Genomic DNA, 15,221 nt, shown 5'->3' on the forward strand with positions numbered 1-15,221 from the left:
TTGCCAGCATAAAAATAATTATAGGCTTACCGCCAGCCTATGCTTGTCATGACAAGGTAAAATAATGCACAAAATATGAAACAAAATGGGATGAAATGAATGATATAGGACATAGCATAGTCCATATTGAAAAAAAGTTTAAACAATTTGGAATTCTGGCTTTCGCCGCAGTCTTAATTAATGTCATCTAATCAGAACGTTAGCATGCGCAATCTGCACCATAGAACTGGCTTAAACAGACAATATAGCGGATTTTAAAGGTTGTATCAGCAATAGCGGGAATACGTCACTTCTGTTGATGTTCAAACAGAACAGAGAGCTAGCTCGCTACTCCCTCCCCCTCCCTCCCGTACAATTAAAACTCCTAAACATGCATCTCGTCGGTTATTGGTTGAAACACTTTATTTTGCTTTTGAGGGGTTGCCAACCCTTGTTGGTAGCAATTGTTTTTGTGTACAGATCTCGGAGCCTAGGCTGCTTACAGAGACGAGTTTTTTTAACGGCCTGCTTATGGGGCAGGCCGCTAGCGGATCGTTAGGAAAGATTAGATGAATGTGATCATTTATGTTTGGGCCTTTTTTGGGCCTGAAATCGCTGATACAACCTTTAAGAGATTAAATGGGCCACAACTCGAAACTAAAAAAATAGACTAGGTCTCTATTTGAGACCAGCCTTTATTTATCCAAACCTGTAGCCACACCAGGCATGTAAAAGAGACAAGCATCTATTTGGGACTCGGCTTTTATTTGAAGTTTTACAGTATTTTCAAGTTAGATATTTTGTAGTAACCCTACAACAGATTCTAAACTGTGCTCAGATATGTTGTCCATAAGCAACAAAAGGGACTGATTGTGTTTTCTGGTGTTTCCCCATACCTCCAGGCCTGGTGTGTGTGTTCTGCCTGCTGCTTGGCCTGGGCTTCACCACCCGCTCGGGGAACTACTGGTTCACCATGTTCAACGAGTATGGAGCCACCTTCTCCCTGCTCTTCATTGTGCTCATTGAGATCATCACTGTCAGCTATGTCTACGGACTGAAAAGGTGCATTTTAGTTGGGTGTCTGTGTAATGAGACAAGGTAAAAGGGAGACTAATGTTCTCCTTATTTCTTCTGTCTCTTTCATCTAATATGTATAAGTACTGAAAAAAGTAAGAAAGAAATGTGTAAATAGAGCTGAGACATTGTAGAGTTCCTTTAGAGTAACTTCCTCAAGTCCTAGAAAAGTGAGGTCTGATCACCTTCTATTCAAGAAACGAAACGTTCTCTTATGTGAACATATTTCACTGATATACTATAGATGCCACTGATAAGTCACTGATGAAAGATGTTTGCTACATGTGTGAACACTGCAAGAATGGTGACCTTTCATTTTTTTTCTATTGTTGGAGTGTTAAAACAGCGAGTCTCAGTTATTTTCATTTTCAACCATTTTTCTGATTATCTATGAGGATAGGACCTCACATCATAGCAAAAACTTTTAAGCTAGATTAAAAAATGAAGATAAGTTATCTGTTTATATAGGGTTTGTGTAGTTGTCTTGTTAAATGTGGAATGTGTTCTATAGGTTAAACTAAGATGTTGAATCTACATGGCAGCCATTTTCCATTATCAGGTTTTTCTGAAGCATTATTTGTGTGAGGTTTGTGTTTTTAACATTGAGAAATCTCATCCAATAGGTTTGAAAAGGATATTGAGGACATGCTGGGACATCGGCCCAACTGGTACTGGAAGATCATGTGGGCAGTCGTCAGTCCCGTTCTCCTCATCAGTCTTTTCATATTCTACATTGTTGACTACATCCGTGGAGGCACACCAACATACCAGGCCTGGGATGCAGTCCTGGTGAGATACTACCTCTATTTCCACATTGCACATACCATGAGTCAGTGTTTCTCAAACTTTTTTTCTGGGGACCCACTTTTTAAAAATGACAGACTATCGCGACCCAACTCGTGACTGTGGTAGTTAACAAACTAGATCCTTATAGACAGCTGTTAGCTTTCCTAAGCTATATAAGGTATAAGGAACCAATGAGCTAGACAACAAATTCCCATTATGTTATTGTGTAGCTTAGTACCCTGGGAGTGAGACAGCTATAAGTTAGTGTCTTGAGAGTGAGACAGTCTGCGTGACTTTCTGAGTCACTCCTTAGAGCAGTGGTTCTCAAAAGTTTTCTTTCATTCCCCACTTTGATCAAGGGGGCATTCTCGAGCCCCATGCACCTGTCCCTCATCGCTCTAAGAAAGTGGTAGGTCAAGCTTAAAATTGTCAAATTTATTGAAATAATGACAACTTCTAAATATATCCTCTTCAACAGAGTTAAAATCAGCTGGTGCTGCAGATATAATAATAAATAAATAAATACATAATAACACACATATTTCTGTTTTCCAGCAACATTAGGAAGCATAGGCCATTTTACAGCATTGTACAATATATTCAATGAAATACCAACATGCTGCATTAAATGGATCCATAATCCAGTCATACTGAGCACTGCTGGTTGGGAAATATTTTTGAAATAAACTTTGCAGGGATGTGATGTAGGCCTACTGTTTAACACATGGGAATCACAAGAGGCTCCCGAATCAGACGTTTCAGCGATTTCGCTCAGAAATCTCAAAGGCATAATACTGTCGCGATCGAGGCGCCTGTCCCATACCTCAAGTTTTTTTGGTGAATGCAGTAATCGTATTTGCTAGGTGAGGTAGGTGCTTGTCTTTGCCTTGTAACTGGACATGTAACTCATGTATCGCTAAGATATATCAAATATATAGGCCAGCTTCGTCAAGAAATGTTCATTAGTGAACGTGCTTGCAGATTCAAACATGCGCTCTTCCTCCAAGAAGAGGCAACTCGGAGCTCAAACACGCACGACAGCACTTTACCTCGGGAAAGCCACCTTATCTCGCTGTGAAACAGTACAGCCTTTTGGTCAGCTACCATCTCTTCGCAAAGTGCGGAGAATAGACGCGCTTTTAAGGGCCGGGTTTTGATTAAATTCATCACTCTCACAACAACGTTCAAAATCTCATGTAGGTCGGAACTAACTAAGCTGCCTTGGCACGAGCGCTTCCCTATGAATAACACAGTGCGTCCATTGCGCATCGGGTGCTACCTGGGCCTAGGCTACAAATAAAAAAATAAAATAAAATAAAACTCGCCATGCTGCCATGAGTAGTCAGTAACTAGTCAGTAACAAGCTAGCCATTGCCAGCTAATGACGGTCCTCTGATGGACATGGTCATTTTAATAAGTAAATCTCAATTGTAGTAGGTCAATGACAGTAACAGATTTCATAGACATAGTGAGTGTTTTCTTTGTGGTTGTCTTACTGTCATACTTTGTTGTCTTTAACCTTCTCAGGGTAAGTCAGTGGTGATGGAATATCCCTGGTATGGTCAGGCTTTTATCGCCCTTCTGCTTGTTTCATCTGTCTGCTGTGTGCCCATCACAGCACTCTACGCATTCTGCAAAAAGAAGCAGAAAGAAGCTAAATCTGTGCCCCACCATGAACACACAGTCAGTACCGTCTCGGGGGTGTAGAGTGCCCATCATCTGCTTAATCCTCCCCACACACACACACACACCCGACCGTCTGAACCCACCGGGTGTCATTAAGACCCTCTTGGTCTGGGGTAGCAACAGATAGCATTCCATTACACATGCACACGCTTGCAGTCACTCACCCATCTCATGTGGGCATTTTCCTGTTTCAGTTTTTAGTTGGGAGGGGGGTTGTGGCCTCCTATGATGGCTTCTTTTTGCTTACAAAATCTTTAGATTTTCAACAGTGTATACAGTGTCAATTGAAATCGAAGAACCATATATTCAATCTCAGCATTAATTGTAGGCTTCAACACACAATTTTGTATGCATATATGCCAAATGAATTGAACAGTTATGTTTCGACATCTTTGTGTAAGGTGTTTAGCCTTTAAAAGAGGCTTAGAGGTTGCATATTAGAGGGATAACTATAGGAACAATGGATATAATTACTTTCTGGGCCAGGAAACACACTATAGAAATGGACATCAGATTTTATACTGACCATTGATTGCCAAATTTGATCGAGAAATACTGTGAATGTACATTTTTAATGTAAACAGCATACCTGAAAATGCCAGTAGTGTTAAAATGTAAAATATTTGTACATAGATTTTTACATTTGCAAATTGTGGGATGTAGCTTGCCAAATTATGTGATAGTTAGAATTTGTATAGTTTTATATCTAGGTTTTACTTATTGGAATGAAACCATGAACAATGTAAAGTAACACTACTTTGGAATATATGCTAACTTGTCTGCTAAGTGTAGTCAGCAAACCAGAATTGTTTTTCCAAGATGCTAAACCTGGTTACTTGCACTGACCAAGGGCCAAAGATATAACATGCAGGGAAAGTATATTACAGATGATCTGGTGACCATATTGATAACAAGAAAAGTGCTTACAGACCTTCCCATCATGTAAGGACAAAAAGTCTGTGAAACGCTATCCCTTAGAAGACACATCATCATGAATCTGGGCCCTTTGGTAAAAAAAAAAAAAAAAAGCTAGCTAGATATCCCAAGTCTATCTGTGCAAAACTGATTCACATCTGAGTTATTTTTGCTTCAGTGAAAGTTCTGGAAGTCTCTACAGCCTCCTGAACTATATAACCTGGAAATCCTGTAAAGCCCTATGGGTCAGAGGTGTTAATACTACTAAACTTTGCCAAGGGTTGGATTCAGGAAAAAAGAAAAGCTTGGCAGTATGCCACTGGGTAAACTGTTACGATAGAGGATCGTATTAAAGTTTGTGGATCAAATAGTTAACATAAGATGGAATATCTGTGCCCAGTTTGTACAACCAAAGTACCAAATTGGTAATGACATTTTAGATGGATTCTGTCAGCAGCCTTGTTTTAAAAGAGCTGCATTTTAAGGCAATCTCCTAGCTTAAATGTATATGAGTAGATGTGTATATTTGTAATATCTGTATGGAATTAAAGGCTTTCAGTAGAAATTACAGGTGTCTCTATTGTTTGTCTACACATCAAACCTGCTGAATACTCCTATAAACTATTGTGTAAATCAGCCTCAAACTCCTCTAACGTTCACTTACATTTTTTCATTAAACTTTAAGACCTTGAACAATCACTCACGTTTAAAATATGAGCCACAAAGTGAAGATACACACGAAGGAATTCATAAAAGAATTGAAGATTTAATCTTCTAAGAAAACAACAAATCAACACAAATACAAAAACACAGTTTATCCTGCTGAGAAATCTCAAGCTCAAACTTGATATTAAAATATTGCCCATGACAAGAAAAGTAAACTTTCTTGTTTAGGAGAGTAACGAAACAGAGGCTCTTCATCGTCTGGGTCCTCCTCGTCCTCTTCCTCTCCCACGTCCTCTACCTCGACCCCTACCTCGACCACGTGCAGCCACTAAAAGAAAGAGAAAGAGGCAGATGGTGAGCGAGAGAGAGAAAGAAAGAGTGAGTGTGTGTATGTGTTTGTCAGTGAGAGAGCCAGATAAATAGAGAAGGAAGAGAAAATACAGAGATGAAATGACTGAGCGACTACATTTCAGCTTTCCCCAAAACAAACCATCTTACAGTGTTCAGTGTGTGTGTGAGAGAGAGTGTGTTCTTTTTGGCTTGCAAAGGACAATAAAAGGACTAACCACAACAGAATGAACTACACACTAATGTTATGTGTGCAACGTGCATTGCTCAGTGGCGTGATTCTCTCAACCAAATACAACATGGAGATGGGGACCTTGCAGCTGCAGCAACATTTAGACAGTTCAAGCAGCATTCAAGTCCCCTAAGGCTTGGACTCATGCTGTTGGGAGATTTCCCTGCAAATCTGCAACTGATTTACCCCATCAAAGGCAGACAGTGTCAACATCTCACTGACCTCTGCTCACCACAGGTAAACAATTACAAAACTGGGACAAATTTGCTGGCAAGCTCTAGTTAAAATGACAAAAGTTTCAGGACACTTCACTGAAGGAATGTCATAAGAACCAAAGATTCTTAGCTGCCTGTGTACCAGCTGTTCTTCACATACACCAGCCATGGCTAAATAAATAATAATGTTGTTAATCCTGTTCAAACAAATGTTTGTCAAGGGTCTAATAGAAATGTTTTCCACAAAGACACTACTGCCACCAGCATATGATATCATAATCTATTCTTGGCCCTTTAGAGAATGTCAGGTAGCACTCGGTGGTCATTTTCTGCTTCCTGACCAGTGTCACTCTCACAGGACATCTCCACCAGTGCCCAAGTCCCATTCACAGAATAAAAGCCTTGTTTTATCCTTATTATTGTCATGGCCTTTTGTTTTGGAGACTTCACATTTTGGGACAACATTAACAAAGGATTATATTTCTAGAGAAAATACTGATTGATGGCAGGTGTGTCACAATAAAGGAGTTTTGAGACCCTTAATATCACTCTTTTGCATGTTTTTTTCTGAAACTAGGGACTTCTAAAAAAACAATGAGACTGGTACAATCTTTTAATGATTGAATCGTACTGAGAACATGTTTGTCTTCCATTCCATTCAGACACGTTTGGTCAGGCTAGGAATAATACTTTTTAAGATATGAATGATACGAATGTCCAAACATGGCCTCCCTGATAAGGCCTTTTAGAGAGTGTAAACAATCAAGGGCAAAAAGACTATGAAAACAACAGAATTGAACAAAACTATTTTACAGATTTTAGTTATGGAACCTAAACATTGTGTAGACAAACTTTGAGGAAAATCGGTGCTGCAACCATTTTCCTGGATTTTGTCTGATTTGACACAGAATGACTCTCATATGTGACTTACCCGCCTCTCTCTTCTTGGACTTGATTTTTGGCTCAATGTCCACCAGTAATGTGTCCAATGGCAAGCTGTCAGGCAAGATGAAGTAGCGGATGTTGTTGCCACGGATACTCAGCGTCTCCAGCTGCGCAGGCTCTCTATTCTTCAGCGTCATTTTCACAGCTTTGAGGTGAGTGTTCATAGACACGTCCACACCTGTGGTAGAGGAGCAGACATGTTTGGTAACATGCAGTCAGGATGCATTAGCCCAGATTGTATGGGGCAGTTCCACGGAAAATGGACTTTTGGTCACATCCATAACGCCAGTGAAATGCCTTGGCATTTGTATGATGTGAATGATAATTCATTTTTTGTGCATTTTGTCTCATTTACATTCTTTAGCCAAAAATAGCAAATGCTCAAATGTCATGTAATCATTCACATCATACCATCACATTTTATTGGCGTTATGGATGTTACCAAAAATGTTGGAATTCCATGGAAAATCCATGGAATTGCCCTGTGCATGTCTCTATTGTAAAAGTATACTCTTTTGATCCCGTGAGGGAAATTTGGTCTCTGCATTTATCCCAATCCGTGAATTAGTGAAACACACTCAGCACACAGTGAGGTGAAGCACATACTAATCCCGCTGCAACAACAGCGGCGCTCGGGGAGCAGTGAGGGGCCGTGCCTACTGGTCGGGGTTCGAACCGGCAACCCTCCGGTTACAAGTCCGAAGTGCTAACCAGTAGGCCACGACTGCCCAAATTGTGCAGAAAAAAGGAAAGCATGTGAAAAGGATCACACCTGTGATGGTGCCGTGCACCTGTGTTCCATTCTTCAATTCAATGGTCACAGTCTCGTGACTCAATTTCATGAGAAACCTGAGAAAAACGTGAATAGTGGGATAAGTTTATAACAGATGCGTTCCTACATGGTCACTTCCTGCAATGCATAACTTTAGCTAAATAAAAAGATAAAGGCAGTGACATAATTGTGAATGGTAGGTCCTGTATGACAATAGGCCTTTACACATTGTCACAAGCTAGCTTCTGCTAGTAGCCTAATAACCACAAAGCATACACAAAACGAAATGCATTGTAACGTTAACGTTACCGGACAAGTTTCATGGTGGCAGTAGATTTCGAGAATCCTCCGCCGGTTTAGTAAAAATTATGCTGGAACACAGAGAGCCTGTGTACGTCCAGCATTGGTTTCAACACATTTGATTCAAACTGCCTCACACACAGGAAACGCCACAAAAGACACCATTGTCTGTAAGAGCGCCATCTCGTGAAGGAGTCTAGATTGGAGGACCTACTTTCTCTTACAAACTCTTCACAGAGAAGTCAACTTTATTTCTGCCTGCTCTTCTATATCTACCAGGGGCCTCATTTATAAAGCGTTCTTACTCACAGATTTGATCTTAGACGGTGCGTACGCTCAAATCCATGCCAACGCTCAGATTTATAAAAACCGTCTTTGACGTGGAAAAGTGCTTATCTCCACGTCAGGTTCAAACTTGACGTACGACCATTTCCTTGTGGTAATGCCAGGGTACTGCAAGTAATCTGAGGTCTAAGTGCGATGCATTTTCAAAATTCCAAGACCAACGATCTCATGTCTTTCTTTGCCATATGCATGATCAATATCAGAAGATTTTTAAAGACGTTTTTGGACGCAGCGTATTGTTTCATGGTTTGGCATAAAACTGCTAATGAGAACTATAGCCCACTTAAGAAAGTGAAAAGACGTATAGCTTACTTATTTCACAATATCTAAAAAAAAAAAAAACCAAGACCTACGATAGAATAATTGAAACATTCTTACAGGTGATCTAGTATATTTAGTGTTTTCACCAATCTAATATTGACCATCAAATGTCCAATTGCCCTCGTTTAGGAGAGGAAGGCATTCAAAAAAGCATTCGAACAGTTTGATAATGTTGGAGGTTATTGTGCAGTATTGGGAATATAGGATAGTATTTGATCATACAGTTTTGAATGTTAAAAGTGAATAAACTTTTTTGAGAGGTGGATAAACTCTAATAAGAGGTGGGTAGGCCTAAACTCTATTTATGAAATTTCAGAGGTGGATAAACTGCGTTTACTCGCGTTTAGCCTCCACTACATCCTAATTTGCGCTAATAGGCCTATTCCCAGCTTCGTAACAGAAAGGTAATATTTGACTGTAAGCTATTCAATGTAGGCTATAGATATTTTATATCATATATAGCCTACACAACCAAGGGACGGAAGTTATCCTCTGAAAGCAGGCCATCTTCATATTTAGTGTTGCGTCGGAGTTGCGTAAAGAGGTGAGAGCGCGCACCTGTTTGCTTTTTTTTGACTGGCAGTGCCCAAGATCAGATGACAATACGTGAGTTGAATAATGTAGGATAAAATATAAAGGTAAGCCTAAAGCAAACAATAAAGGACAATGTTTAAGCCATTGGACATTATTGAAAGAAAATGATAGCAAAGATATGCAGAATGAATGAAAAATGACCGGCGAACTAGGCTACTTTTTCAGCAAAAACATAGCCTACCCTAAAAGAAACGTTAAGCCTACATGACATATCACGCTTATAATTTAGTCCTCTGTTTTGTAGGCTAAATCAGCATATTACCCTGGGTCATATTGGATACATACATTAGCCTACTGTACCATAACGTACAGGATTATATAGGCCTAGAGGTCTTTCCTTCATAAGCTAGGCCTACCCTTTTTTTTTCTACAAAGTATAGGCCTAAACATACGAAATGTTGATTATTCACATTACTGCAAGCAAAAGGAATGAAAGCGAGCAGAGGACAATAGACATGGATGCATACGATCTCTTTCCAGAAAGCTTTGCTGGAAAAAACATAATTAGGTAAGCTATTCGAACTGACGCATATATAGGCTAGTTAACATCAGATGGCAAAGGCTAGGCCTATACAATGTTTTCAATATATACTTTTACATAAGCTACAGCTTTTAGGCCATTGATTTCATTAACACATATGCTAATGATATTGATGAGGGGGTGTTTACAAGGCGGAGACCTAAAACCATCCGGCTGCGCACAAGTTGACGTTCATTTGTGATTTATAATGGGCACATCTGGAAGGGTGGCGTACGCACGTTTTTTTGTGCGTACGTTCGTTTTCTCTGAATCACACGTACGAACATTTCAGAAATGATCTAAGATCAAATTAAGGATGGTTTCTACGCAACCCTTTTATAAATGAGGCCCCAGGGGCCTCATTTATAAAGCGTTCTTACGCACAGATTTGATCTTAGACCGTGCGTACGCTCAAATCCATGCCAACGCTCAGATTTATAAAAACCGTCTTTGACGTGGAAAAGTGCTTATCTCCACGTCAGGTTCAAACTTGACGTACGACCATTTCCTTGTGGTAATGCCGGGGTACTGCAAGTAATCTGAGGTCTAAGTGCGATGCATTTTCAAAATTCCAAGACCAACGATCTCATGTCTTTCTTTGCCATATGCATAATCAATATCAGAAGATTTTTAAAGACGTTTTTGGAGGCAGCTTAATGTTTCATGGTTTGGCATAAAACTGCTAATGAGAACTGTAGCCCACTTAAGAAAGTGAAAAGACGTACAGTAGCTTACTTATTTCACAATATCTAATGTTACGACCCGGCTCTAAGCCGCAACATAAAGAGGGAGTCGGGACAACAGAGATAACTTTAATCAATAAAGTATTTATTTAAAAGTAACCAAAAGCAATAAATAAGCATTACCAAAAGATGTCTAGTGGGAAAGTAAGAGCATGTATGCAAGTGTGTTCATGTGGGTGCGTGTATGCCAAAGTCAGTATAATGTTCCAAGATAGAAAGTGCTAGTGGGAGAGAGATAACCCAGAGGTGCCTGCAACAGAATGTGCCTAACAGAAAAGTGCCCAAATCAAGAGAGAGAACAACCCCTTAAATACCCACACACCTTCACCAGGTGTGTATGATTAGCTAATTGGGCAAGCTAGGGCTGCACTGCCCATGCAATGGCCATGTCAGGCCTGAAGGGGCACAGGGGGTCGTAACACCTCCCTCCCTAAAGATGATTTCTTCCAGGAAATCTGAAAACAAAAACAAATCCTAAGACCTCCTGTGATCCCAATATCAACATCTCCATATCCCGGGCCCTAGGACATGAGACAGAAAAGATCAAGTAGAATACACATAGGCAAAATCACCCACATCACTAGGAGATCAGATTTACAAAACCATTCAATTACATATAATATGAATAAAACCAAACACATCTCACATGACTTAAAATACAATCCCACAAGGGATAACTGACATCATTGTGAAAAGTAGTCTATACCTGACCTGCGTCAAACGCAGCATCCCATGGGCCACCAGACTACACTACAGTAACTTGAAGACTAACAACCTGCCAATTAGATGCTGCAAGGGGACTGTGGCAAAATGCAGGCAAACCTGCATCAATAACTGCATGGAGCTTTAACCTCCTGAAGCACCCCTCAGCAGCTGAAAAACAAAGGCATTTTAGAATTCCCATAAAATCTGCACAAATGTGAATCTCTGAACAACATTGTATCAACCTGAGCCTTGGTCTCTACCCTTAAAAGTCTCAGTAGCACAAGCAACTCTTCTGAGCACATGATCAGGGCCACGTTAACCCCATCAGGATCCAATGCTCTCGTTGAGCAGGTGCATCATTAACACCTCGTTACAGGCACTCAAATCTTCACAGCAACAACCTTAATCTCACCCACAGTGAATGTTTTATTAACTAAAGCAAGTTTACTGACAAGACCAAATATAAGCATATCAAAACACATGACAGACAGTAAACAATAAACAGTAAGAGACTACATACAAGCAAACCAATAATAGCAAAACATGAGCAGAATACCACCACATTCCCTCATAAAGTGCTTTGACCAAGCCACACAAACACTATTCAAAGGTCACTTAAAGGAACACACCACCCAAAATCAGTAGTAATATATGTTCTTACCTTAACTTTCACGAGTTGAGTCATACCTCTCCCGCGCCAGTAGGTGCACTCAAACGCTCTGTCGCGCGGCGCGAATGTGTTAGCATGTTGCTATGCTAGCGGGCTCTGCCGTGGCCGTAGAGAGAGGAACATAGCAGTAATCAAACACCTCCACATTTTCCCTACTTAAATACAGTTGCACGAGTAGTTGATAAAAATGTGTACGTCACACAACATGAAACGTGGCGATTTTCTAAGCGAATAAACAGGAGAACTACAATGTGTGGCGCAATAGCACTTGGGAGTACTTCGACCATAGCGTGGTAATATTATTAACACCTAATTGTAGATCCTATCCACCACAGAGTTTAGAATCCATGCTGGATCGACCCTCAGCCTCTCCCTCCCCTCTGAGCGAGAGAGAGGCACACACACTAGAGATGCGCTGATGGGCTATTATTTCAACCATAACTGCATAGCAAAACTTATCATCCATCCGTCATCCATCAGCACCAAAGTTTGTTGACCAATTTTCAAAACCGCACCCGCCCACCATCCGTTGGTTGTTTTAATGTAGGCTATATGGGTGATGCAGCGCTGCTGACGTGAGGCTAGAAAGCCCTTGCCTGTTCTAGAAAGACTGATCTAATGCAGCAAATATATTAAAAGGCTAAAGTCGTACATTGGCTAGGCCTATCCCCAGAATATCAGCAGCAAACTCGGTCTCTGTCGCGCAAAACAGTCTCCAAATAAAACGCACATCGGCCTGTTGCCTATTCTGCCAGCTTGTGACAATATATCGTCCAAAATGCTTGATTGCATTGCATTCTCCACATTTTAAGCTAAATTTTCATGTACCACATCAGCATTTTTGTTCAGTGAATATTTTGTAAATTGCTTTACAATTACCGTCGGGCCTATAGGCCTATTGCCTGGCTTGCCTCAGCTTCGGTCACGTCCTTTTACAATTTTATCATTGTAATAAAAAACGCAATTTGCCACATAATTTCAGCATGCTCCTGGCCTACTAATTAATGCCTATTGTACTTTATTTTTTGCAAAAAGAAAGAAATCCTTGATAAAATAACAAGTCATTCACATTATAGGCTACTTTACACACTGTTATGTCAGGTTGACTGACAAGCCTGTTCTGAAGACTCCCATTCATTTTGACTGCACGAGCGCGTCTTTTTCAGACAGACATCGCAATTCATTTTATAGCAGGCCATCGGACAAATATGACGCCTCGATATTAAAGAAACTCCGACTCCATTCATTCTGAAAGTCCACCGCACAACAGTGCAACGTGCATGTTCACATTTTTAGTAACAACCGCCAAACTTGCTTGCTTGCCTTACACAAAGTTTTCCGACTATTTTTCTTACCTTCTTTTTCCGCTGTGGATGTTATCAGTTTGTAGAAGTTTTAGCTCTTACGTTCTGAACATCTCGCACTGCCATCACCCGATGTCATTTCTGAGTCATATCACTCTCTGTCTCTCTTTTAAATGCCTATTCCCTGAATGGTAGGCTACAATTATGTGTTTTTTATATATAGGCTAATATCTAAACAAAATAACCCAGGCAGTCTCATCTAGGATATAACACAGGTTGAAGTCAACGTCAAGTTGGTTCTATTTAGGGAGGTGAATGTGTGTAAACATCTGTAGATGACTCAGAAATGACATCGGAAGACAAGGAGTGAATAGTGGCAAGAGGCAAGCCGAAGTCTGCTGACAAGGGCCCGACGGTAATTGTAAAGCAATTTACAAAAGATTCACTGAACAAAAATGCTGATGTGGTACATGAAAATTTAGCTAAAAATGTGGAGAATGCAATGCAATCAAGCATTTTGGACGATATATTGTCACAAGCTGGCAGAATAGGCAACAGGCCGATGTGCGTTTTATTTGGAGACTGTTTTGCGAGACAGAGACTGAGTTTGCTGCTGATATTCTGGGGATAGGCTACAACATAGCCAATGTACGACTTTAGCCTTTTAATATATTTGCTGCATTAGATCAGTCTTTCTAGAACAGGCAAGGGCTTTCTAGCCTCACGTCAGCAGCGCTGCATCACCCATATAGCCTACATTAAAACAACCAACGGATGGTGGGCGCGGGTGCGGTTTTTGAAAATCCACAGATGGTCAACAAACTTTGGTGCTGATGGATGGCTGATGGTTGATAAGTTTTGCTATGCAGTTATGGTTGAAATAATAGCCCATCAGCATCTCTAGTGTGTGTGCCTCTCTCGCTCAGAGGGGAGGGAGAGGCTGAGGGTCGATCCAGCATGGATTCTAAACTCTGTGGTGGATAGGATCTACAAATAAGTGTTAATAATATTACCACGCTAGGTCGAAGTACTCCCAAGTGCTATTGCGCCACACATTGTAGTTCTCCTGTTTATTCGCTTGGAAAATCGCCACGTTTCATGTTGTGTGACGTACACATTTTTATAAACTACTCGTGCAACTGTATTTAAGTAGGGAAAATGTGGAGGTGTTTGATTACTGCTATGTTCCTCTCTCTATGGCCGCGGCAGAGCCCGCTAGCATAGCAACATGCTAACACATTCGCGCCGCGCGACAGAGCGTTTAAGTGCACCTACCGGCGCGGGAGAGGTATGACTCAACTCGTGAAAGTTAAGGTAAGAACATATATTACTACTGATTTTGGGTGGCGTGTTCCTTTAACAGGCATGCAGCTTCTCTACTGTTCTACACAACTACGGGACAAGTTACTTACACACACACACACGAATGACTACTTGCACCAAGCAAGTTTACCAAAGTCATTCCTCAAATCCTAGCCAACCCTGGCTTAGGCTACATGAGGTTTCACCAAACCTCCAAAAAAGTAACTTAACCAAAGGCCCTCACTCTCAAACACAGAAATAGACGAGTGCTCACTACCCTCCAGTATGGAAATCATTAAACCATCTCTGCAATAGCTACCTGAGCTGATCTACAGTGATGTTTAATATAAGGATTTCTACTTGAAGAGCAAACTCTAACACACAACAAACAATCAGTAAACTATACTTAAAACTGACATAGGCTATGCTTACCATTAACACATACACACCCCAAATTAAACTCCAAACTTCTAGTGAGAAATCTGCTGGTGTTAATCAACCTGATCCACTTAGTCATTCAATAGAATTCCGGTACCTACTTACCACCAAAGAAACTAACTTCACCTGGCTAGTCTTCCAGGGCCTGCCGGCCTCGGGGCGACTGGTTAACGCATGAACTTCGTCACAGTGAGACTGCGCGAATAGCGTGCCCCCGACAGGAATTCGAGATTCCCGACCAGGATTACCCCTCAAAACAATGAACATTTACAAATCAAAATAACAAATAGTACTCCGAAGGAGAGGCTGCTAGCAACCTAGCTGGAGCACTCTTACTAACCGGATTCTGACCAATATCAAT

The 15,221-nt window shown here is 40.8% G+C and overlaps 2 protein-coding genes across 3 annotated transcripts in view; one reads left to right on the plus strand and one right to left on the minus strand.

Annotated features, from left to right (window-relative positions):
* Positions 1–5,008, plus strand: part of slc6a20 (solute carrier family 6 member 20) — a 72,894-nt gene extending 67,886 nt beyond the window's left edge. For both annotated transcript variants that reach the window (XM_076280596.1, XM_076280597.1), the window contains 3 exons: positions 882–1,041; positions 1,677–1,842; positions 3,367–5,008. In XM_076280596.1, the coding sequence (XP_076136711.1) occupies positions 882–1,041; positions 1,677–1,842; positions 3,367–3,546 (506 nt within the window). In that variant the 3' untranslated portion in view covers positions 3,547–5,008. The remainder of the gene's footprint in view (positions 1–881; positions 1,042–1,676; positions 1,843–3,366) is intronic.
* A 178-nt stretch (positions 5,009–5,186) lies between these two features.
* LOC143119236 (small nuclear ribonucleoprotein Sm D1-like) lies at positions 5,187–8,061 on the minus strand. The gene is made up of 4 exons (XM_076280599.1): positions 7,928–8,061; positions 7,619–7,695; positions 6,833–7,024; positions 5,187–5,434 (listed from the first exon to the last, which is right to left on the minus strand). Exons 1-4 carry the CDS (start codon positions 7,939–7,941, stop codon positions 5,358–5,360), a joined length of 360 nt encoding a protein of 119 aa, XP_076136714.1. The 5' UTR covers positions 7,942–8,061; the 3' UTR covers positions 5,187–5,357.
* Between the last annotated feature and the right edge of the window lie 7,160 nt (positions 8,062–15,221).

The sequence above is a fragment of the Alosa pseudoharengus genome, unplaced genomic scaffold, assembly GCF_046254945.1.
Source record: "Alosa pseudoharengus isolate Yale_2024_CS ecotype anadromous, Long Island Sound unplaced genomic scaffold, YU_APseudo_1.1 YU_APseudo_1.1_scf_12, whole genome shotgun sequence".
Lineage (NCBI taxonomy): Eukaryota > Metazoa > Chordata > Actinopteri > Clupeiformes > Clupeidae > Alosa > Alosa pseudoharengus.